Source organism: Lepidochelys kempii, chromosome 23 (genome assembly GCF_965140285.1).
Source record: "Lepidochelys kempii isolate rLepKem1 chromosome 23, rLepKem1.hap1, whole genome shotgun sequence".
NCBI lineage: Eukaryota > Metazoa > Chordata > Testudines > Cheloniidae > Lepidochelys > Lepidochelys kempii.
Window position 1 is genome coordinate 13,378,497 of NC_136402.1, and position 25,157 is coordinate 13,403,653.

General features: G+C 51.5%; 1 protein-coding gene across 1 annotated transcript; it reads right to left on the minus strand.

The window, feature by feature from the left end:
- Positions 1 to 1,745: 1,745 nt before the first annotated feature.
- LOC140901856 (72 kDa type IV collagenase) lies at positions 1,746 to 12,461 on the minus strand. Its single transcript, XM_073321280.2, has 5 exons — positions 12,395 to 12,461; positions 8,710 to 8,862; positions 7,050 to 7,196; positions 4,910 to 5,056; positions 1,746 to 1,900 (listed from the first exon to the last, which is right to left on the minus strand). The coding sequence occupies exons 1-5, from the start codon at positions 12,459 to 12,461 to the stop codon at positions 1,746 to 1,748; spliced, it is 669 nt and encodes a 222-aa protein (XP_073177381.1).
- Between the last annotated feature and the right edge of the window lie 12,696 nt (positions 12,462 to 25,157).

Consider the following 25,157-nt stretch of genomic DNA (forward strand, 5'->3'; position numbering starts at 1 on the left):
GCTGGATCAGACTCACCACTGGGGACCTTCCTCCAATTGCAGGACGCTCCGCAGCTCCCACCCAGGCTGCCATTTTCCCTCAGGCCTGGCCGAGGCAGATGCTTGGCCGGGCCCAGCCATCACCTTGATGGTCCTGATCACCCACCGCCAAGTCCCGATCCCAGGGGCCGCGACAGTAATGGCTCCTGGGGATGCGGCACTTTGGAGTGGGAACGGCTGTGAACCATCCAGCCTCCTCCAGCCACCCTGGGAGGAGCCGCCTCTCATGGTCTGGCCTCTTCTCCTCGCCTCTGCCCATCACCCGGCAGCCCTGCTTTGCCCTCTGCCACCCACTGGGGGCACTGGGCTCCTCCAGCCCTGGGTGGGGGCTGTTGCCAGTCACCACTCTGCCCATGTATGCAGTTCTGGGGGTGTCAATACTCCCCATGTAGCCCCCAACTCTACCTACGGGAGACCAGCCAGGACTGCGTAGCAGCCCACCTTTGGGCCAGGGCCCACAGTTTGGGAACTCTTGCCACGTGGGATCCTATAATGGGGGCACAATTCCCCACAGCTCCTCTAGGGGGCACCATTCTCAGTGTGATCCTGTAATGGGGGCCCCATTACCTTGCGATCACGTGGGGAGGTCTCCCTTAGAGCCTGTTCCCACCGTGGAACAGGGTGCTGGACCCAGAGCTGGTGCTGGCCAGCTGGAGACCTGGGCGCTGCCCTGAGTGACCCCAGCTGAGCCGAGCCATGGGAGTGGTACAACCCCATGGCTCCTCCAGCTGCCCTTGCCCCCCAAGGGGTGAGCTCTGGGTACGTATCTGTCTCTCGAGTGAGGATGGCATCCTGGGCTGCTGCACTGCAGCCGCTGGCCCCAATGCTGCCCCTCTTGGTCGCAACTGCAGCAGGTGCCAGGGTAGGGTTGTTCCCGAGACAGCTGCTTGGGCACAGAGCTCGCTGGGGGTGCAGGTGTGGGGATTTTGCAGCCAGGAAGCTGCCTGCTGCCGTTCATCTCTTTGGGGTCAGGCAAATGGGACATGGCACGCTTTTGTGAGCGAGCACAATCGCACCAAGAATCTCCCTGACACATTTCTCCTCCTAACAGAAACACCCAGCAGTGCCCTGGATATCAGTGCACCACTCGGGCCAAAGGCCAGGCACTCACACTTCAGACTTAATCAGACTGTTTCTGTCTGGGTGTTCCTGTGGCTTAAAACCCTTGTGCCCAGAGAAATCCCCTTCCAGACACCATCGCCCCTTGTTACTGAGCAGTGACTGCCCTGTGCCCATGGCCCTGTCTCCCCGGGTAGAAGGAAGGCAGGGCCTGCCAAGATGGTGAACAGAAGCTGCCCTGGCTAGAAATGAAGCAAAGACACTGCCCGGAAAGAGCCTTTATTTTCAAGGGCAGTGAATAGTGGGAAATGCACCAGGCTGGCCAGCCTCAACCAGCATGAAGCGCTGATCACACAAAACAGCCCAGGATGGGTCTCAGGATTTTCAACCCAGTGTCAGGATTTTGGGCACCCACGTTGTATCGCCTTAAAGGGGCAGTTGCTCAGCACCTTAAACAGAGCCTGATCTTCCACAAGCACTGAGCACCTGCCCTTTGAAGGCATCTCGAGGTGGACACCCAAAATCACTCGTCGCTTCTGAGAATCTTGGCCTGGGTTTTTATCCAGGAGCCCCCTCCGTCGAAGTGGTGTCACGGGACATCGACGGCTCTGGCACTGCCTGTCCCTTCGGCTCCTCCTTCTCCCTCCTCAGTCAGGACAGAAAACCCACTGGCGGTCCATGTGGTAGCTGTCAGTGGTGGCACACCAGAACCTCCCGAAGAGATTGTCAAACTTGGTACAAGCAGAGAAGCGTTTGCCCTTGTAGGTGAAAGGGAAAACACACGCTTCTCCATTGTCGTAATCTGAGGGAGACAGAAACACCGACTGGTACCATGGCCAGGGGGAGATTTCAGCTCGGTTAGGAGAGGAATCAATGTTTTTTTTTCTGCAAAGGACACGGTCTGTTAATTGACTGCGAAGGAGCTGTGCTAGGGGAGAGTTTATTTTCCCCCCTTCGCCTTCAATTTCAACATGCTGTTATTAGGTTTCAGAGTCAACTACCCTTTAGATGGATGGGGCAGTCCCCCTTCAGAACCACGATTCCAGGCTCTCTGCAGATGCAGGCAAGCAGCACTGTACTGCTGACATGCGGGTCCCCTTTTTAAATGAGAGCTGAGAGTCTGGCGCACAGTTCTGCGGCTGCGGGATCTTGGAGCCAGGAGGCCCTGCGAATAATTCAGCCTCACAATGCAAAGCCACTGGGCTCCACACAGACCGGAGCTGGGGGAAATGGGCTGTGTCCTTCACTGCCCTGTTAATGCTTTAGCTCCAGCATCTCAGCACCTTGACATCATCACCTACATCCTGCCCCTGGCAAATGTCTCTGTGCACGGTCGCACTTGACCAGTTTCCCTGGGTCACCTCCCAGCATCAGGATCCTGATGTTCCCAGCCTCTGAAGGTTCTACCCTGCCCCGCCCTCCAGCTGGAATCGCTTCAGCAATTTCATCTCCCTTCCCAGCTCCTTCTCCCACACTCTCTGGTCTCTCTTCTAAAATGCAGTCAGTGTAGTCATTCCCCAGGCAGGCTGCAGCCGTTGGGTCTCAGGGCAGGAAGGTTTCACAGGCAGAGATAGGAAGGATTGGACCAGCCTAGGGTGGGAGATTCAAAAGTGCCTCCATGACTGAGCAGCAAAATCCCAGGGAAAATCACCTACCCGGATCGTAGAAACTCTCGGAATCTTTCCTAAATACCTCCCACCAAGCGTGTAGTTCCTAAATGCCACACAGGGCTGGGGCAGAGGTTCTGTCAGCATGAATTTGGGGTGATAAACACCTTTCCGGAATAATAATAATGTTTAAGTGTATTGCAGGAGTGCCTTGTAACATCAGTAACAATCCAGAGCTCCATTATATCCTAGGTGCTGAACGTTACTAATTAGGGGTATTATAGTAGCCCTGGGAGCCCCACTCAGAGGCCAGGGTAACACCGATAGACCTCGGTTGTCAGCAGGTGGGATTGAACCTGGGATCTTGGGAGCTTAGTGCATGAGCCTCTACTGCATGAGCTTTGAAGCTACCTGGCTCTGAGCTAAGGCTGTAGAGCAGACTCATTTTATCTCTCTCTCTAACTGGTCTTGGTGCCACTAGATGGGACAGATCACCACACCCAGGAGGTGTGTGGGTTACACCAGGACCCCATTGTCCTAGGCACTGTACATTATTGATTAGGGGTATTATGTTAGCACTGGCAGCCCTGCTCATGGGCCAAGACCTCATTGTGCTAGGCGCAGTACGTCTATATTAGGGTGTAATGCCAACCCACTCAAAGGTGTCAGCGGGCGGGATCGAACCCAGGTTCTCTTGAGCTTAATGCAGGAACTTCTACTGCGTGAGCTAAAAGACTCTTCTCTCTTAACCAAGGTGTAGCAGGCTCACCATTCTCTAGGGGGCCTAGCCACCACTAGAGGGAGACAGAGCACCACTCCGAGCAAGCAGAGGGTTACAAGGGGTATTATGGTAGCACCGGGAGCCCCCGTCATGGCCCAGGACCTCATTGTGCTAGGCACTGTACATTATATATTAGGGGTATTACGGTAGCTTCAGGAGCCCTATTCATGGCGCAGGACCCATTGTGCTGCACAAACACAGAAGTGGCCAAGTCAAACTCATGTGGCCAAAGCCTTTATAGAGCCCTAGACTTGAAGGCCAGAAGGGGCCATTGGCCCAGAGCCACAGAGGGACTTGGGCACCTAAACCCCAGCGTTAGGTGTCACCGCAACCACCGCCCCCCCACGCGGCTACCTCCTGCCCGCGTAGGCTCCTGCCCTTGCTCGCCCCCAGTGTCTGCACTGTGAAGGCTTCCCAGGCTGCCTCTGGGCCTGCACGTGCTGCCTCCCTCCAGGCCCCCGGCTGCCTGTCACTCACCTCCTCCCCCAGCCCTCAGTGGGAGATGGGCCAGCCCCGGGCTGATTTGCCCTGAGGCCTGATCCACTGGGTGTGCTGGGAGCACAGCGGCTGGCTTAGGCCCCATTCAGAGCCCAGCTGGAGAAGGCGGTGGGGGTGTGTCTCTCCCTTATAATGTGTAGCCCTGGATTTCGAGTGCTCACCTGGGACGTGGGAGACCCAGGCCCAATCCGCCCTCGGTGTGAAGTGAGAAAGGACTGAACCAGGGGCCTCCCATCACTCCAGGGCGGGCTTGAACCGCTGGGCTAGGGGACTTTCTGATCTGCAGCACCGCAGTCGCTCCTGCTGAAGCACTTCGGATACCCACTTAAAGAGTCATTGGGCCAAAGAGAGGAGGAAGAAGAAGAAGGGCTGTGTAACCTGGTGGTTAGAGCACCCCATGGCAGACGCAGGGTCCGGTCCCCCTGCTGCAATAGCTGGACCAACCCAGTCTGAATTGGTCCAGCGTCACCTTCCAGCCATTGGCTTTGGCTCTGCTTTGGTCTGCTGGACTCCAAGGGCCTTATTTTTTAACATTTGAATGCTGTCTTGTGTGCTATAAGATGTCATTGCAGCACGTGTGCTGTCTCATTCCCACCCAGCGTGCACGTGTGTGTGTTTTTGGGACATGTGTGTGTGGCATTGTGAGAGCACCGTTGTGTCACTGGGCCGAGCCAGAGCGGATTTTTGCACACAAAGGAGCAGCGGATATCCTCGCGAGTGGCAAGAGGGAGGGCGACCGACCGATCGATCGTTAAATCAAACGCTCCCAGGAGGGAATTAACTGGCGTCTTGGAAAAGTTTGGCCAGCGGATTTGGAGCTGGGTCGTTCCCTTGCAGCGAGTGGGGGCTGCTTCCCGGGCCAAGCCGAACGGCCACTGTGCCACGCAGGGGAACGGGGTAAGAGGCGAAGCCTGCCAGGACTCACCCGTCACACTGCAGTACCTCCACCTGCCGTCCGTGTCGTAGTTCGTGGTGGTCGCGCACCAGCGCAGCCTGCTTCTGGTCCCATCCCGGGTGCAGGCCGAGTACGATTTCCCCTTGTAAATAAAGGGGAAGGCGCAGGCGGGAGAGACTGAGAAGTGAAATGGAGAGAGATCGAGAGAGACAAATCACAACCACAAGCAAAATAAATTGGCATGCTCCATTGGAGTCAATGGACCAGATCCCCAAGAGGGTGTAAATTTGCCTGGCTCCTTTTGAATTAAAAGGCCAGATTCTGAGCCCGCTGTAAATCAGCACAGATCCACTGAAGCCGGTGGAGCGATGCCAATTTACACCAGTGCCGAATCTGGCCCTGTGAAAGGGGGCAAGCAGCCAGTAGCTACACCGGCACAGACAGGGAGGTCTTTGTTCCCATGAAGGAACTGGTCTGATGTGCAAATTCACCCCTGTTCTTTACTTGCTTGCTCTGATCTGGTTTGTTATTGCAGATTATTTACACTAGAAATGCTAAGGGATATAACTGCATCTTGTACCTAGGGACCAGATCCGGACTGTAGTTACTCCAGAGTGGATTTGGAGTCATGCTAATGAGTGCAGGTAGAATCAGCCTCAGATTCTCATCTCAGGATTTATTATTAGAATGACCCCCACTGCACAGACCCCAGCTGAGATCAGGGCCCCACTGTGCCAGTGGAGAAACATGGAATGCCTCACAGAGATTGAAATCAAAACAGCTGAGTTAGACAAAGGGTGGGAAGGGAAACTGAGGCACAGGGCAGGGTTGTGACTGACCCAAAGGTTACAAAGGAAGCCATGAATTGGTCAGAGCTAAACCCTAGGTGTCCTGACCCCTGGGGCAGAGCACTAGTCCTGGCAGCAAAAGCAGGGACGAAGACTGAGGATCGTTACAAATGACAAACACAGAGGATCTCCAGTCTCTGGAGAGCTGAGCTCGTTAGCAGCAGCCAGGCTGAGCGTCTCTCTTTCTATTTCCCCTCCTCTCTTTTTCTGTCTCTTTTTTCCCATTCACGTGTATTTTCCCAGCTTTTGTTTTATAACCTCAGTCCTGTTTTCTCTCCCGCTTCCTCCTGCTGCCCGGCTCTCTCTTCCCAAATGCATCCGTTGCTTTGGTTCCCCAGGGATGCTGCTGGAGTTGGTCTAATGGCCGGAAGGTTTCCCAGGCAGAGATAGGAAGGGTCGGACCTGCCCAGGGTGGGAGATTCAGCAGCAGTTCCATGACTGAGCAGACATGTCCCAAGGGAAGTCACTCACCCCATTAGATGCTCTTTGAAACTTTGCTAAACTACCTCCCGCCAGACGTGTGGCAGGTAGATACACAAGGCTGGGGTGGGTTGTGTGGGAGAGGTTTTGTTGGCATGAATTCGGGCTGAAAAGCTCTAAGTCCTGCCACTTCTTCCTGGACAAATGTGGCCCAGTCAAACTCATGTGGCTCAAATCTTTATAGATTCTTAGATGTTAAGGCCAGAAGAGACCATTCTGGTCATCTCGTCGGCCCTGCTGTATAGCACAGTGGTTCCTACATCCAGCCAATAGCTTACAGTTGAGCTGGAGCAGATCTTTGAGAAAGACGCCCAGTCTCCAGAGAGACACCGAGGGATCCGCCATCACGTGGCAAGTTGTTCCAGTGGCTAGTTATCCATCCGGTTGGAATTTGTGCAGCTTCAGCTGCCTGCCAGTGGATCTGCTAAACGTTGGCCTGATAGATTAGAGAGCCGTGTTTCTTAATGCCTGAATATCCGTGACAGCACCACGCATCCCCTGCCCTGGCTCATTCCTTCTCTGTGTGAGTCTGAATGGTACGGCATCGTGGGAGTGCCATCGTCTGATTGCGCTGGGTCGGGGTACGGTAGCCTGGAAACGTTGAGAGCCACGGCTTTACATCATAAAGTCCAGTTGGCCTGGGTGATAAACTGGGGCTGGAATGTCAACGGGATTGTCTGTGATCCAGGCATGCTCCATTATTACTGGCTTGGTGAATCTAATGATAGAATATCCCCTCAGTTTGGGGGTGTCTGCTCTGTTCGCTGGCGATCTGTCCTGAGTCTGGGCATTCTCAGCTGCGACCCGCTCTAGGCAGCGTGACACAGAGCTCAAGGACTCACCCTTCTGGGTGCAGAACTTCCATTTGCCGTCCTTGTCGTAGTCGCTGGTGGTCGCGCACCAGAGCCGCTTGTCGGTGCTTCCGTCCCTGGTGCAGGCCAAGTACGATTTCCCCTTGTACTTAAAGGGGAAGGTGCAGGGCAGAGAGTCTGGACCTGAGAGTGAAACAGGGAGAGAGCAAGGAAAGGCAAGTGACAACCAGCAGTGGCCATTGAGGCCAGTGGCCAGCTCCCAGCTGGCGTAAAGCAGCGCGGATCCAACTGAGGGTCTGGCCCTAGGTATCACGGGGGTGGGGATGTGTGTGTGGAGAGGGCGGGGGAGAGGAACCAGCTCGATCCCCAGAGACAGCTACACTGCCACTCACAGGGAGTTCTCCATTCTCATTTAAGAATTGATCTGACCCCCAACTCCTCTCTGTCCTGTAGCAACTGGCTTTGCTCTGATTTAACTGCAGCTTGGCACAAGGGGCCAGATGATGAGAGCAGTGACTCTAGAATCAGTTTGCAGACACCCCTGACGACAATGGAGTCAGACCCACATTCTCATCTCAGGATTTATTAGTAGTAAGTCACTCCCCCTCCCCCCACAGTGGGGCCAACAATGACTTTTCAATTCACTGGCAGTTCTGAAAATGCTTCAGAAAAGTTTCGCTTTGGGTCGCACCCAAACCAACGTGTTTCAGATTTTTCGTCAGCCTGAAGTGGAGAAAGTGAACGGGAATGAATAGCTAGAGCGCGGCCTTGAGTCTCCTCCAGCCTCGGCAAGCGCCCCGGCACCAGAGTCATTCTCTGGAGCTGGTCACAAATTCATAAAGTGGTTTAGGGTCATCTGGTGCTGCTTTTTTTCAGCACCTAAACTATTTACCAGGAAACTCACTCAGCTCCGTCACCAGCCAAGATCAGGGCCCCACTGTGCCAGGTGCTGCCCAGACACGCAGGGAGAGACAGTCAAAGCTCACAATCAAATTAGGGTTGACAGAGAAAGGGTGGGATGGGAAACTGAGGCACGGGGTGGGGAGGTGACTTACCCAGGGTTAGAAAGGAAGCCATTGTGTCAGTTGACCCGGGTCCTGAGACTTGCTGCTGTGTTTTTTGGGTTTTTTTTTTGCTGTGTAGACGTACCCACAGCGTCTTAGGTGTGTAAGTCCCATTCTTCAAGTCATTTAGACCCAGATTTTTAAAGGCATTCAGGAGTTGTTGCACTCAGTGTTGCAAAGCCAACTGTGGTGAGAGATTAACCTTGTTTTCCAAAGGGATTTAGGCACTTAGTAGATGAAACTCACATAGGAGCCAAAATCTCATTGACAATCAAAGGAACTAAATACATTTTGGAAATGACATTTAGGCTCTTAAATCAGTTGGCTTTGCAACACTAAGGCAGCAACCGCTAAATACCTTTGAAAATCCGGGTGTTAGGCACCTGGGGCTAAATTTTCAAAGGTCTTTAGGCTCACAGAGACGCAGGCAGGTGTCTAAGGGGCATTTCCCAAGGCACCTCGCTCCAGCTGGAAGCTATGGTCTCAGAAAAGTCTGGCCAGTGGATTTGGGGCTGGGATGTTTCCTTGCAGCAAGTGGGCCTGTGTCCCTGGCATTAGGGCCCAGAGGAATGGCTGCTGTGCTGGGCAGGGTAATGGAGTGAGAAGTGAAGGCAGCCAGGCCTCACCCATGGGAGAGCAGAACCTCCATCGGCCATCCTTGGCGTAGTTGTTGGTAGTTGCGCACCAGAGCTTCTTGTCCCTTCGTCCGTCCGTGGTGCATGAGGAGTATGATCTCCCCTTGTAAATAAAGGGGAAGGTGCAGCGGGGGGAGCCTGAGCCTGTGAGGGGAGCAGAGAGAGATGGAGGAACAGAAAAATGAGGCGCTCTGCTCTCGTGAAGGCTCAGACCAGCTTTCTGTCTAAAGCTCAACTCTAAGTACACTAAAATCCGCACGATTACTCTGATTACCTTGAAACTTGGTGTGTTTCATGGGGTCAGGGGGTTCGATTTCTGATCCAAATTTGGTCCCATTTGACTAAGAGGTTCCCAAGTTACAGCCCCCCTGAAAAAACCAGCTTGGCTTAAAGTTGACTTTTTTTTTTTGCATGTGGCTAGAGATGAAGCTGGGGCTCAGACCATCACGGCGCACTCCCAACCGAGGGCACGGCACCAATTAGCCTTCTGGGGAGAAATCTAATTCCAGTGTCATTAGCCGAAGTTTGGGTCTCCGGTTAGACGTATGGCGAGCAGGTTTAAGGCTCATGCACGGAGCACTGTGCACGGGGCGTGATTCACTCAGCATGGACTATCACAGCCTCTGGACCCGCACAACACAGAGCTAGCACTGTGAGCTCAAACCCGAGCCCAGGCAAAAACTGGAAATTAAACAAGGGGGCATCATGCCACGTTCTGCCTCTGTCACAGGGGAAATGAAATCTGAGCACAGCTGAATATCCAGGCAGTGCTGTACCGAGTTCTGAACAGAGAATAAATTACAGGTGCAAATCCCCACTGGGAGGGGAGGGTTATTGGGGTGGAAAAGTAGGTGGGAATAGGGAATGGAGGGGGGATTATGGGAAGGGGTGGGTAGGAGAGAGTTGGGGGGTCAGGTGGAGTGGGACACTGGGAAGTGGGACATGGTTTGAGGGACTGGGGGAGAATAGGGGCTGTCTGCCAAGATCTGGAGGGCGGGGGTCCTGATCCTCTTTCCCTACCTTTGTGTGTGTGTGTTTGAACATGGGGGCCCCCTGTCCCTCTAGGTGGGTCTGAGCCCCACTGCCTGCCTCCTTTTGGGTGTGAGGCTCTGGAGCCTTTTGGGTGTGGTCCATCTATTGGAGTCTAACCCCCCGCCCTTCCTCCCCGCTTATGTGAGCAGGTTCTGGTTGGCTTGCCCTTCTTGGGGTGGCTCCCCTCTCCCAGCCCCCTCCTGTGATCTGGGACCTAGGGGTTCCTGCCCCTCTGGGGGTATCTGAGCTCCTCTCCTTGCATCCATAGAAACCAGTATGTGGGGTAGCCCCACCCCTCTGCATGGGGAGCCGAGAACAGCCATCCTGGTATCATGCCCCGAGAACACACAGCTCATTTGGGGTGAGGAGCTTAGGATGGGCAGGCTTGGTGCATCTCACAGTTTCCCCAGCACTGGGGAGGGAGTGGGGGACTGCCCACAGAGATGAATGGAGCAGTCCCCACGTCTTAGGGCCCTGGTTTCCACCTGGGTTCTTCTACAGGGGACATTCTCCTTCTGCTGACAACACCTCTCTGCTCTGAACAGGCCATGTCATTCCGCGTGGAGGCTCCCATGTCTTTGGACTGACCCTGGGCTGGGGACCTGCAGAGAGCAAAGGTGCTGCTGCTGGTTAATTTCATCAGTATCATGATGCAGCACCATTGTGCCAGACCTGCCCCGGTGATGCCAGAGACAAAATCTTGCAAAATCCACATGCTCCTCCAGATTTTCCTGAACTTTGCCTTGCCTTCTGGGGGTGTGGGGCAAGGCAAGAGATCTAAATGTGGGGTCATTTGAGCAAGAAGTTCCTGAGAAAACAGCTTGTCTTAAAGGTCACATATTCTCATAGCATTTTGGGTGGCACACATGGCTTCCCAAATGCAAATGGCTTAATGGAGCGGAGGCTGAACTGGAACTGATGGTGTGGGGGTGGGTGAGAAAAAATATGGCGGGGAAAGGAGAGACAGCGGTAACGCAACTATAACCACCATGTAATAAAACGGTTGAATTGGACAATGTTGAAGATTTCTCTTGCCGGCTCTGTTAGCAGCTACAGATTCCAGCTGTTTTAAAGCACAACTAGTCACCCTAGTCCTCTACAACAATGTGTATAGAGCATGTGCGGGGGTATTTAGGAGTCACACAGCAGCAGTGTAGCCCTGTGGGGTGGGGATAGCACACAGACTCAGAAAGCCTGGGACTCTGCCATTGGCTTGCTGAGTGACACTGTGCCTCAGTTTCCCCCCTCAATTAGGTGAATAATGATGTTTCCCCTGTTTGGAAGCTACAGATGAAAAGCGTTTTGTAAGCACAGGGGCGTCTGAACTGCACACCTATGTGATATTTACAACAACCCATAGGACCACTAACTCCAATCAACAACTTTTCTCTTTCTTTTAAAAAAGGGTTGGAAATTAAATAGCAAAAAGCTTTGTTAACATTGAATTCAGCAAAATCCAAACTAGTGAGCACCAGGAAGTACAGAGTGAAGGTACGCGCCCACACCACCTAAATTCTGCCCTCTTGGAGCGATGCCCCAATAAGCATGCACCACGTCCTCACCTGGCACTGACCAGCAGCTCCTTCCACTCAAATCCTTCGCATGCATGACAGAAAGATGATCACAGCTACTGAATGTGACAGCCCCTTCATCCTTGGGCACATGAGACCATCACTCTGCTTTCACTTACCCATCATTTAACTCACTGGCTGCCCTCTCCCACCTCACTGCTGACAATCCCCATGGCAAGGAGCCCCTGCACCCAACTAGTGGCACAGCCAACCCCAGTGTGTCTCCAACTTCTCTGCTGTTTAATTATTATGCACCATGGGGGGAAACCGCTGCTCTGAGGGGAGAAGCTGTGACCCCATGAGTGGGCTAGTGGAGATGGTGCTAGATTTGAAGTCTGGCAGCCACCTGTCTTCTAATCCTGCTGCTGATCCCGGGCAAGGTTATGCCTCAGTTTTCCCATATGACAAATCTCTCATTTACCTTCCCTGCGTAAAAGTCTTAAAGCTGCAGAGGAGAGGTCTATGTACACAGAATCAAGGTGGGTGAGGTAACATTTTTTTATTGACTCAGCCTCTGCCGGTGAGAGAGAAAAGCTATCAAACGGCACAGGTTGGACCTGAAGACGAGCGCTGTGTACACTCCAAAGTGTGTCTCTCTCCCCAGCAGAAGCTGATCCACTAAAAGCTGTTACTGCCCCCACCTCATCTCTCCATATCCCGGGATTGACATGGCTACAACATCACTGTATAATACAGTGAGCAGCTGGTACTCTCCACTTCCCCCGTTCTCCATTTGGGGTGTGTGTGCACAGGCAGCTACCACACCCACTGAGCTGCCCTCGGATGCCGGAGCCGCACACCCATTAGCTATTGCCAGTGCTCTGTGCTGCACCCACCCTGCCCTATGCAGGGACCATGTATCTGCCCCCGGGACGCTCTCTGCAGCTGTGTTTGGGACACGCTCCGCTACTTGCAGCAGATCAATAAATCAGAGCAGAAGTTAGTGTACAAGAAAGAAAAGCTTCTGAGCCATTCTCCTGTGTGTTCAGTTCCCCCCAGCACCCACCCAGGGGACCAGTGAGATGAGGGTCCTGGGGGGCACAGCCTGGGGCTACCCGGGGGGAAGGCGTTACCTGGGGCTGCCACGCACAGGGCCAGGGCGACCAAGCCCCAAGCCAGGAGCTTCCTACTGGACGACATCTCCCTGGCTTCTGCTGGGTGTCCCTCAGAGTCGCTCTCCCCTTATGGAGTTGGCAGGTGGGCCACCCCCCAGAGCCACCTGCTAACAAGGAGATTTCACAGGTGCCCGGCTGCATATTGTTTCTGTTCCACCCACCCGGATGTGCAGGGAGAGGCAAATCCTCCTGAGGCTGGCATCTGGCCCTGGCCCCTGCCTTCGATAAACTGCCCTTCTCCAGCTGTGCAGCCCAGACTCAGCCACATGCTCTGATTCTTGTAACTTTGGAGATGCCGAACTGGGGAATGGGGGGCGGGGGGGCTCTGGAGCAGTGCTCAGGTGTGGAGGTTGATGCAGGGTGGGGTCTCTCCCGCTTGCTCAACCTTCATCCCGCTAGGCCGTGCTCTGGCACCAGGACCCTTATTCAGGAGAAGGGACCATCCCAGCAGCTCGGTGCTGAAACACCCAGTTCGATGGCTGTAGCTTTGCCCAGGAACTGGGTTTCCAAAACTGCCGTTTTTCTATGATCCCTCAGTGAATAAGAACCCGTCCTCAAAGGGCCCTTTGCTCCATGTGGTCCAACGTGCTGACAGAGCAGAGCCAAAAGGGGGGAAGCCAGGCCCTTTCCCCGCATGGGAAGGATTTGGGGGAAGGGAGATGGAGCCAGCTCAGACCCCCCACCCATCTCACTCCCTCCCCATCGCCCCACAATTCCTCTCCATCGCTGCTGCCCCAGGCCAAGGGAGGGGGCTCCAGGCTCCCCCACCACCGGATGGAAAGGGGGGTCAGATCAGTGCAGGGGTGTGTGGGGCAGGGGTCAGAGCAGTGCAGTGGGGAATCGGGGGGAGGCTTTGGCTCAGCTCCACCTACCGCCACCTCTGCACCCCACATTTGTGACCCCCCTAAAAGGTGCCCCCCCACTGACTCCACATCAGTCCCAGCCCTGCTCCTGCATCCTCCCCCAGCTCCTGGTCCTGTTGGGCCCCAGCAGACCTCCACCCCGGGGTGAGGCACAAGCTGGGGTGGGCAGAGTGGGCTGAGCTGGACAGGCAGAGATGGGACACAAGGAGATGGTGTCCGGGGAGCAAAGGGACTCGCATGCAGCCAGGGACTGCTGAGCCTGGGGTGACCCTTCCTGAGGAGGCAGAGGCCAGGGTGGGTGAGAGCTGGGCTGTGGGACCTGGGGGAGCTGAGGGGAGATTTGCAAGAAATCCAAGGAAATGAAATGTCCGTAAACTTCGTTCGCCCAGAGTGAAGGGCGCCCGACGGGAACTTGTGGCGATGCAGAATGTTGAGCGCAGAGACACCCAGATCCCTGCAGGGAATACGGCGCTGAGGGCCACCCCTCCCCCCACAACACCAGCCACCCCCACACCAGTGCTCTGCCCTCACTGGGGCTACAGAGCACGCAGGGGAGGGAGCACACGGCTCCATCTAGCGCCTTCGCTTTGCCAAGGCAGAACATGGGTTTGGAGCAGGTGCAGAGACCAGAAGCCCCCTCCAGCTGCCAATACACCCAGCCTGCCCCACGCAGCCCGGCCCCGACTGGCTCAGCATCCCCCAGGCCCCGAGTTAGTTCACTCTGCCCTGGAGGGGGCAGGGCCGTGCGCTGCCAGCCTGTGGATGGTCCCCCTAGCCAGGGGACCCTGCCAGAGATGCAAGCGGCACAAGGCAGCATTGGCATGAGGCTTCCTGGGGCTCCCAAGAGGCACACGCTCCTCTCTGGCCAGCTGCTGCCCCCCGCCATGTGGCACGGCCCACCTGAACCCAGCAAGGGCAGCTGGAGAGTCGGTTGCTGAACGCTGCAATTCACAGCTGTGCCGCCCAGCACGACCGACAGCACGTTCAGAATTGTCTTCTGTCCATTCACCCTGGTGTCCTGCCCCCCCCGGCTGAACCGTTCATGCTGCTGCCTTCTCTGGGCAACAGGCTGCTGCTGGCATGCCCTTCCCTGTCTCCCCCCCACCCCGTATCTGCCTCCTCATGCTGGTGTGTGTTGCATTGATGCCAAAGGCAGGAGCAGGCTATGGCTCAGAGCTGGCTCCATGCCTGGGCACTGGCTGGAATGGAGGCCACGGGCCAAGATTGGGAGCACGCCAAGCCGGGTTACTTTTCTGGGCTGCCAGGCTCAGAGCACAGGCCCAGAAAGGCCAGTGACGTTCTCCCACAAGTCACTGCGAGAGCGTTCAGAGAGTAACGCAGCACTGAGAGCCAGCGGAGGCTCCCTTTGAAGGCCCAAGGCCTCCCCTGGGCTAGCGCAGCACCACTGGGACGCAGCAACTCACCCAGGCACTCAGACCTGGGGGCCGATCACCCGGGTTAGCTCAGCAGTGAAGACAAACCCAGCGATTCGTAGCTCCCAAGGCCAGAAGGGTCCACTGAGATCATCCACTCTGACCTCCTGTATCACGCAGGCCGGAGAACGGCCCCGCAGGAATTCCTAGAGCAGAGCTGATAGAAAAACATCCAATCTTGATTTAAAAAATTGCCAGTGATGGAGAATCCATCATGACCCTCGGCGGATTGTTCCAATGGTTAATTACTACCCCGCTCCCCCATTAGACAAAAAAACACTTAGAGCAGGGACTGCTGGGTTATGACCCCAGGACCTCTTGTTTAGTAGGGAGAAACCACAACCACCAACACTGTGCCCACCCTCTTTGAAAGAGCATTCTTGGAACTACACGTCAACCAACTCAAGAGAAAAAGGGGTCAATGGGCCAGGTCCCCGCTCGTGTAAATCAGCCCAGTTCCATTGGCATCAATGGGCCATGTCCCCAGCTGGTGTGAATGGGTGCGGCTCAGCTGAATCATAGATGGTAAATTCCCACACAACTACGCCAGCCCTATACGGGGAGGTCTTTGCTGCCGTCCTCTACAAACGAGCCCTGAGCTGGTTTGTTTTTGCAGATTATTCACCCCAGAAATGCTGAGGCCTTTAACTGCAGTGGGGCCCAATGGGCTATGTTCTGACCCCAGATTCTGGGCCTTGTTAGGGGTGAATCTGAAGTCAACCCCACCATTGGCAGAGTGAGGCTCCGAGCTTCTATTCATTAACCTGGCCACTTGCTGCCGTCTGCTGGTGAACAGGAGGAAGACACGTGACGAAAGCAAGGAGCAGATCCTAGTTTGCACGTTCCCTGCCAGCCCCGCACTGGCTGGATCAGACGATGGAAGCTCACAGAGCAGCACCTCCAGTCCAGTCAGAGCGAAGCATTTTACCTTCAACAAAATATTAACATTAACATTATAGTATATATTTTATTTTATAATATAGTATAATGTTTTGTAATTATTAGACAGAAACATTATACATTATTGCAAAATATTAATTAATTATCCAAACGAAACATGTCACTTTACTTCAAACTATTAATTGAAATGTTTCCTCCTGATGAGGGGAAAACGTTACATTTTGAATTTACTTTTCAGTTCTTTTCTTTTCAACTTTTATATTGCAATCTGGATTTTAATATTATTGTAAATATATTTATATATTTTATTTATATTGTAGTCTAATGTTTCAAAATGATCAGAATGAAGCATTTTACCATGCTGAAACAAAATATTAATGTTAATATTATAGTGTATACCAGATATTTCATTTTTTATTAAAGTATAATGTCTTGTAAATATTGGACTGAAACATTTTATTACAAATGTTATTTTATTACAAAATATTAATTGAAACCTTTCCTTCTAAGGAGGGGAAAATGTTTCATTTTGAATTTATGGCTTCAATTCTTGTCATTTCAACTTTTATATTATATTGAAATCTGAATTTTAGTAAAAAGAAAAGGAGTACTTGTGGCATCTTAGAGACTAACCAATTTATTTGAGCATGAGCTTTCGTGAGCTACAGCTCACTTCATCGGATGCATGCCGTGGAAACTGCAGCAGACTTTATTTATACACAGAGAATATGAAAAAATACCTCCTCCCACCCCACTGTCCTGCTGGTAATGGCTTACTTATAGCTAAAGTGATCATCAGGTGGGCCATTTCCAGCACAAATCCAGGTTTGTGCTGGAAATGGCCCACCTGATGATCACTTTAGATAAGTTATTACCAGCAGGACAGTGGGGTGGGAGGAGGTATTTTTTCATATTCTCTGTGTATAAATAAAGTCTGCTGCAGTTTCCACGGCATGCATCCGATGAAGTGAGCTGTAGCTCACGAAAGCTCATGCTCAAATAAATTGGTTAGTCTCTAAGGTGCCACAAGTACTCCTTTTCTTTTTGCGAATACAGACTAACACGGCTGTTACTCTGAAACCTGAATTTTAGTGTTATAGTACATATAAAAATATTATAGATATAACAAATCAGAATGCAACTTTTGAAACAACTGAAAACCGTTGGCAGTTTTTCAAAGAGACATTATTAAGGGCACAAGACCACACTATTCCACTGTGTAGAAAAGATAGGAAGTATGGCAAGAGACCACCCTGGCTTAACCAGGGGATCTTGAATGATCTAAAAATCAAACAAGAGTCCTACAAAAAGTGGAAACTAGGTCAAATTACAAAGGATGAATATAAACAAATAACAGAAGTATGTAGAGGCAAAATTAGAAAGGCCAAGGCACAAAATGAGATCAAACTAGCTAGAGACATAAAGGGTAACAAGAAAACATTCTACAAACACATTAGAAGCAAGCGGAAGGCCAAGGACAGAGTAGGTCTGTTACTCAATGAAAAGGGAAAAACAATAACAGAAAATGTGGAAATGGCAGAGGTCCTTAATAACATCTTTGTTTCGGTTTTCACCAAGAAGGTTGGTGCGATTGGACGCTTAACATAGAGAATGCCAGTGAAAATGGGGTAGGTTTGGAAGCTAAAATAGAGAAAGAACAAATTAAAAATACTTAGACAAGTTAGGTTTCAGAGGGGTAGCCATGTTAGTCTGTATCAGCAAAAACAACGAGGAGACCTGTGGCACCTTAGAGTCTAACAAATTTATTTGGCCCTAAGCTTTCATGGGCTATAACCCACTTCGTCAGATGCATGTCATGTTATAGCCCACAAAAGCTATGGCCAGATAAATTTGTTAGACTCTAAGGTGCCACAGGTCTCCTCATTGTTTTAGACAGGTTAGATGTCTTCAAGTCACCAGGGCCTGATGAAATGCATTCTAGAATACTCAAAGAACTGACTGAGGAGATATCTGAGCCATTAGCTATTATCTTTGAAAAGTCATGGAAGACAGAAGAGATTCCAGAAGACTGGAAAAGGGTACATATAGTGCCAAACTATAACAAGGGAAATAAGGGCAACCCAGGGAATTACAGATCAGTCAGCTTAACTTCTGTACCAGGAAAGATAATGGAGCAGATAATTAAGAAATCCATTTGTAAACATCTAGAAGATAATAAAGTGATAAGTAATAGTCAACATGGCTTTGTCAAGAAGAAATCCTGTCAAACCAACTGGATAGCTTTCTTTGACAGGGTAACAAGCCTTGTGTATGGGGGGAAGTGGTAGATGTGGTATACCTAGACTTTAGTAAGGCTTTTAATTCAGTCTCGCATGACCTTCTCATTAAAAAACTAGGGAAATACAACCTAGATGGAGCTACTATAAGGTGGGTGCATAACTGGTTGGATAACCATTCTCAAAGAGTAGTTATCAATGGTTCACAGTCATGCTGGAAGGGCATATCCAGTGGGGTTCCACAGGGATCCTTTCTGAGTCTGGTTCTGTTCAATATCTTCATCACTGATTTAGATAGTGGCATAGAGCAGGGGTGGCCGACCTGAGCCTGAAAAGGAGCCAGAATTTACCAATGTACATTGCCAAAGAGCCACAGTAATACGTCAGAAGCCTCCCCGCCATCACCTACCCACCCTGCTCCCAGTGCCTCCAACCCACCGCAGCCCTGCCAGTCAGTGCCTCTCCCTCCCTCTCTGCACCTCCCGATCAGCTGTTTTGTGGCATGCAGGAGGCTCTGGAGGGGAAGGAGTGAGGGCACAGCAGGCTCAAGGGAGGGGGTGGGAAGGAGTGGAGTGGGGACAGTGCCTGTAGAAGAGCCAGAGGTTGAGCAGTGAGCACACCCTGGCACATTGGAAAGTTGGCACCTGTAGCTCCAGCCCGGAGTCGGTGTCTACACAAGGAGCCACATATTAACTTCTGAAAAGCCACATGTGGCTCCAGAGCCACAGGTTGGCCACCCTTGGCATAGAGAGTACACTTGGCAGTGTACCAATATGGGAGGGGTTGAAAGTGCTTTGGGGGGTAGGATGAAAATTCAAAATGATCTGGACAAACTGGAGAAATGGTCTGGGGTAAATAGCAAGAAATTCAATAAGGAGAAATGTAAAGTACTCCACTTAGGAAGGAACACTCAGTTGCACACATACAGAATGGGAAATGACGGCCTAGGAAGGAGTACTGCGGAAAGGGATCTGGGGGTCAGAGTGGATCACAAGCTAAATATGAGTCAACAGTGTAACACTGCTGCAAAAAAAGCAAACATCATTCTAGGCTGTATTAGCAGGAGTGTTGTAAGCAAGACAGGAGAAGTAATTCTTCCATTCTACTCTGCGCTGATTAGGCCTCAACTGGAGTATTGTGTCCAGTTCTGGGTGCCACATTTCAGGAAAGATGTGGACAAATTGGAAAAAGTCCAGAGAAGAGCAACAAAAATGATTAAAGGTCTAGAAAACATGACCTACAGGGGAAGATTGAAAGAATTGGGTTTGTTTAGTCTGGAAAAGAGAAGACTGAGAAGGGACGTGATAACAGTTTTGAAGTACTGTGGCAGAGGTCCGACCTTGTCCCCATGGGTCCCATGCTTCCAGGCGGTTTATGCTAGCCTCAGAGACTGGAGTGAGCCCTTTTATAGTATCAGAAGGGCCTTAATTAGAGTCAGTTGTTCACATTAACTTAATGACAGGTTTCAGAGTAGCAGCCATGTTAGTCTGTATCCGTAAAAAGAAAAGGAGTACCTGTGGCACCTTAGAGACTAACAAATTTATTTGAGCATAAGCTTTCATGAGCTACAGCTCACTTCATCGGATGACTCTTTGCAGGTTAATTGGAGTCAGGTGTTCTCATTAGCCTGGAGCAGCCCCTGCTCTGGTCAGTCAGGGAACAGAAAACTGCTAATCCAGTGGCCAGTATATCTGTCTTCTACTACTCTGTTATACCCAACTGGCCTGGGTCTATCACAGTACCTAAAAGGTTGTTACAAGGAGGAGGGAGAAAAATTATTCTCCTTAACCTCTGAGGATGGGACAAGAAGCAATGGGCTTAAATTGCAGCAAGGAAGGTTTAGGCTGGACATTAGGAAAAACTTCCTAACTGTCAGGGTGGTGAAGCACTGGAATAAATTGCCTAGGGAGGTTGTGGAATCTCCATCATTGGAGATTTTTAAGAGCAGGTGAGACAAACTCCTGTCAGGGATGGTCTAGATGGTGTTTGGTCCTGCCATGAGTGCAGGGGACTGGACTTGATGACCTTTGAGGTCCCTTCCAGTCCCATGATTCTATTATTTTGTTAATTTCAATTGCTGTGATATCCGTAATTTGAATTGCAGTATAATGCTTCAAAATTAGGAGAAGGATCCATTTTGATTGTATAGAAATGAATTTCTGTGCTGTTCTTGGGACAATCTGACATTATCCAAACATTTCACTGCTCCTGCTTCGACATTTTTCAGCATTTCTGTTCCAAGACAAGCTTGAAACGTCAGCTTTTCATTTGCATTCGGACTGACAACAGATTTCGGAAATGTCATGTTTCCCGTGGAGCGGCCATGTCGCTTTCCATCTGTCCTGCACCTAGAGTCATCAATTCTGAGGCCAGCAGGGACCGGGGTTGTCTAGGCTGAGCCCTGTATAGCACAGGCCAGGGAACGTCTCCAAAACAATTCCCGGAGCAGATCTTTTAGAAAAACGTCCAATCTTTGCTTTAAAATTGCCAGTAATGGACGGGGTGGCCCCATTACTCTTGCTGGCCTGGAGCCAGCCCCAGTTGGTAGGGGTGCCTGTACGGGATCCATCTGGCAGCCCGGTTACCAACCCGCTTGTGACCAAAGCCCTTGCCAGTGTGTCGGTCCCAGCGGCATGTGGGAAGCCCACTGGCTCACACTGCTCTGATTTCTGGGCTGTTAGCAATGTCCAGCCCCCATGGGACCCATGGCAATACCAGCCTCCGAACCACCCTGGCCAAAGCTCCTACAGGGGCCTTGCCAACGCCAGACAGGCTAGTCACGGACCTGTGGGGCTGAGAAGGCCTCGGCCTGGCCCTGAGCCCTTCGGGGGTGGCTGGCCCAGTGTCTCTCGACAAGTCACACTGATGTCTGGAGTCCAGACAGCACGGGGATGTGGCTGCCCTGCTTGGGGACCCAAGGGGTCAGGGATGGGGGTTCGGGCTGAGGCCAATCTGGGGGCTCTGTCACCCTGGGCTTCAAGCCATTATTATAGCATATCCCCCTTGCCCCCCCATCCCACTGTGGGGTGGATCCTGCAGCATCTGGGGGGTGACGGAGCCTCCTGGGTGGGCCCCACACAGTCTGTCTCCTGCACGGGGAGGAGGAAGCCATCTTTGTCACCATGGCTCACAAGATCCAGTGCCCCCTCACTGGTGCAAAGGGAGGTGATCAAACCCTGAGGAACTAGGGCAGGGGGGAGGGTTATGGGTCCGGATTGGATGGGGGCTGCTCCCTGAGCCTGGTGGATGCCACCTGAGGGTGTGGCCCTGTTGGGGGTGAGGATCCTGGGGTTCCCCCACAGCAGCCCTCACTTCCTCAAGCTCCACTTCACCCTTACCTCAGGGCCTCCTTCCTTGTGCCTGCTATGGTGTGTACTACTCAGCCTCTCCAACAGCGCAACTTCCTCCCACAGCTCCTGACATGCACACCCACCTGACTGACTGGGAGGCTTTTAACTAGTTTCAGCCAGCCCCTGACTGGCTTCAGGTGTCCCAATCAACATAGCATTCTCCCTGCCTTCTGGAAAGTTCTTAATTGGCCCCAGGTGTCCTAATTGACCTGGAGCAGCTTCCATTTCACTTAACCTGGTACCAGGGATTTGTTTAGCCTGGAGCTAATATATCTGTCTCCCACTACTTTTCTATAGCCATCTGGCCTTGCCCCGTCACATATCCCCCCCTCTGCTCAACACCATAGAGTTGGGCAACTTGGGACGCCAGGCAGTATGCTCATGACAGACCATCAGCATTGCCATGGTGGCATCCAGCCCTGTGCCATATGCGGAACTGGAATGGTTGGAGGGATAAGAACCACCTGATGACCTTTGCATTCTTTTTCTTATTCCGCTGCATCCACTGGAGGGGTGCATGGTCCGTCACAAGAGTAAATCGCTGGCCTAAGAGGTAATAACACAGTGTCTCCATAGCCCATTTGACAGCAAGGCATTCTCTCTCAACTACTGCATATTTCTGTTCTCTTGGGAGAAGCTTTCTGCTTAGGTAGAGGATCAGATGTTCCTCTTCTCCCACCGTTTGCGACAGAACTGCTCCCAACCCCACCTCGGAAGCGTCTGTTTGTAAAATAAATTCCCTGTTAAAGTCCGGGGCTATGAGTATGGGGTCATTACAGTGGGCCGTCCGAAGGTCTGTAAATGCCCCCTCTGCTGCGTCGGTCCACTTTACCATGTCTGGACCTCGGGCCTTCACCAGGTTCGTTAGGGGACTTGCCCTAGTGGCAAAGTGGGGAATAAACTGTCAGTAGTAGCCTACCACGCCTAGGAATGCACGGACCTGCTTCTTTCGGGTTGGCCAGGGCCAGTTTTGAATTGCCTCTAGCTTATTCGTTTGGGGCTTCACTATGTCCCTTCCCACAATATATCCCAGGTACCTAGCCTCTGCTAGCCCTATGGCGCATTTAGCGGGATTAGCAGTGAGGCCAGCCCGCCTTAAGGTGCGTAGTACTGCCTCAACTTTCTCCAAGTGGTTTCCCCAATCTGGCGTATGGATGATGACATCATCTAGGTATGCAGCTGCATAACTAGTATGGGGGCGCAGCAATTTATCCATGAGGTGCTGGAATGTGGCTGGGGCCCCATGTAGCCCAAAAGGGAGGACACTGTACTGGAATAGCCCATTCGGGGTGGAGAATGCTGTCTTTTCTTTAGCTTCTTTGGTCAGAGGAATCTGCCAGTACCTTTTTGAAAGATCTAGTGTAGTCAAGAATCGGGCACTACCCAGTCGGTCAACCAGTTCGTCGATGCGTGGTATGGGGTGTGTGTCAAACTGGGATGTTTCATTCAGTCAGCGAAAGTCATTACAGAATCTCATGGTACCATCAGGTTTAGGCACTAGAACAATTGGACTGGACCACTGACTGTAAGACTCTTCAATAACCCCTAATTCTAACATTTTCTTTACTTCGGCCTTGATTTCTTCTCTTTTGGCTGTTGGGATTCGGTAGGGTTTCAATGTTACCTTGGCTCCGGGGATTGTGTGGATATGGTGATAGGTCTCAGTCGTCCACCCTGGTTTTGTAGAGAACACATCTCTGTTGCGATTAATCATGTCGGCTGCCTCGATCTTTTGGATCGGCATCAAGTCGGATGATATCCTCACTTGCTCGTGTAAGTTATCCTCCTGGGGAAGGGTCTCCTGCATGACTAAGCATGCCTCTCGATCGTGCCAAGGTTTTAGAAGATTGATGTGGTAAATTTGCTCCGATTTCCGGCGGCCTGGCTGCCGCACCTTATAGTTCACCTCTCCCATGGCTTCGATTATTTCGTAGGGTCCCTGCCACTGGGCCAACAGTTTACTTTCTGCTGTGGGCACCAGTACCATCACCCGATCCCCTGGTTGGAACCGTCGAAGCTTCGCTTGGTGGTTATAATGGGTTCGCTGGGTCTCCTGTGCTCTCTCCAAGTGTTCCCGTACAATGGGCATAATTCGGGCTAGCCGATCTCTCATCTGCAGTACATGCTCAACGATGTTCCTTCTGGGATTTGGCTCCTCTTCCCAGGCTTCTCTGGCTATATCCAATATGCCCCGAGGGTGGCGCCCATATAATAGTTCGAATGGAGAGAAACCCTTGGAGGCTTGCGGAACCTCCCGGATGGTGAACACGAGGTAAGGCAATAGGGTATCCCAAACTTTCCCATCCGGCTCACCACTTTCCTGATCATGGCCTTGAGGGTCCTATTGAATCTTTCCACAAGGCCATCTGTTTGCAGATGATATACAGAGGTCCGCAGGGCTTGTACATGGAGCAATGAACAGAGATCTTCCCTCCAGGGCAGAGGGTGCAGTCGGGTTGCGGGTCCCTGGGGCAGGGGATGCTGTCGGGAATTGTACATGTCATGTTTCTCTAAAAGGTCAGCTACCATAGCTGATACTATTAGGTCCCTGGGCTGGAGCCTGGAGTAGAGGGTGGACCCAAGCTCCCCCCCCACCTTTGCCCCCTGATTAATCACGGAGACTGGGAGACAACAGAGACTGTGCAAGGAAGGATAACTTCTCCTCACCTCCCTCACTGGCTTATGATGAAAATGGCTCAGTAGACTGTGACCCTTGTCTCTAGAGAAAGAAGGGTTACATGGAGGGTCACAGTGAGCCTCTGAGGGTAGCGAAATCCGCCAGGAAACGTGGGACCCACGGAGGCAAGGACAGAGCTTTGTCACAGTTGATTGAGGCTTTAGTATCAATAATAAATTGCAAATGGTGACCCTCACCATTGCTGAGAATGTAGGTTTTCCATTTCTATTTCTTTCTAATGAGGCTATAATTTTACATGGGGTCTTTTGGTGTTACACATTCTGTTCCTTTACATTTACATTTTTTGTTTGTTTCTTGGCTTTTATGCTTCAAATGCGGTGTTGAAATTTAGGATGCGAGTTCAGTCACTACTACAATGGGCTGAGGTGGGGTGTATTGGTTGTCCAACATTATGGCATTCATTTGCTGCTGTATTTCTTGCATTTCACGCTTGTGAAAATCTAGTGTTTTTCCAATTTGGTGAAGTTATTTTATAATCATGTCCATTGTAGGACTAGGGGTTGATCAATTGGGCTTCTCAGATGGAAGCGATAACAATTCATGTCAGGCATGAATTGTTTCCTGCTTGTGATTGGTGAAGATGGTAAGGAGCATATCCCTGTCCCATCAGCCATGTTTCCAAGGTGACACTAACTGGGATTTTGAAGTTGGGGATGTCGTGGTAAGGCCCCTTTTTGGTCTGATTTTATTTTAATATTATTTAACCCTCTTGGACGAGATGATTGACTTTGTGTCTCAGTGTGTGAGCCTTCTACTTTCACTACTGCTTTATCAGAGGCTCCTTGAACAGTTGCTCTAGGAGGAGGATTTCTCTTGGGATTTTTTTGTTGGGTTTGAATATAACTCTAAGCGTTAGACAATAAATCCAGCACTTCTGGAAGAGTGCTTCCAGGGTTAACATGCATTATTACTTTACCCCGAACTGCTGTTAATTCTTTGTTAAAGAATTGTTAACAAACAAATTAATACATTGTGGGTTTGTTTCCTGGCTGGGCATTTCATTAGAGAGCCAAGCTGCTGAAAGTCTATTGTGAAATGTATGCCATGACTCGTCTTCCCATTGCTTCACGTTAGCTACCAAAGTCACCCCTGCCTGGCTTGGGGGCATGTTTCTTTTTATCAACCCTACAGTGTCTTTAAATAACTTGTCTTGTTTTGAAACTTTGGGGGCAGTGTATTTCATAAAGTCCTGTCTGCAGTTAACTGTAAAATCTTAACCTTGTCTTCTTCATCTAACTGA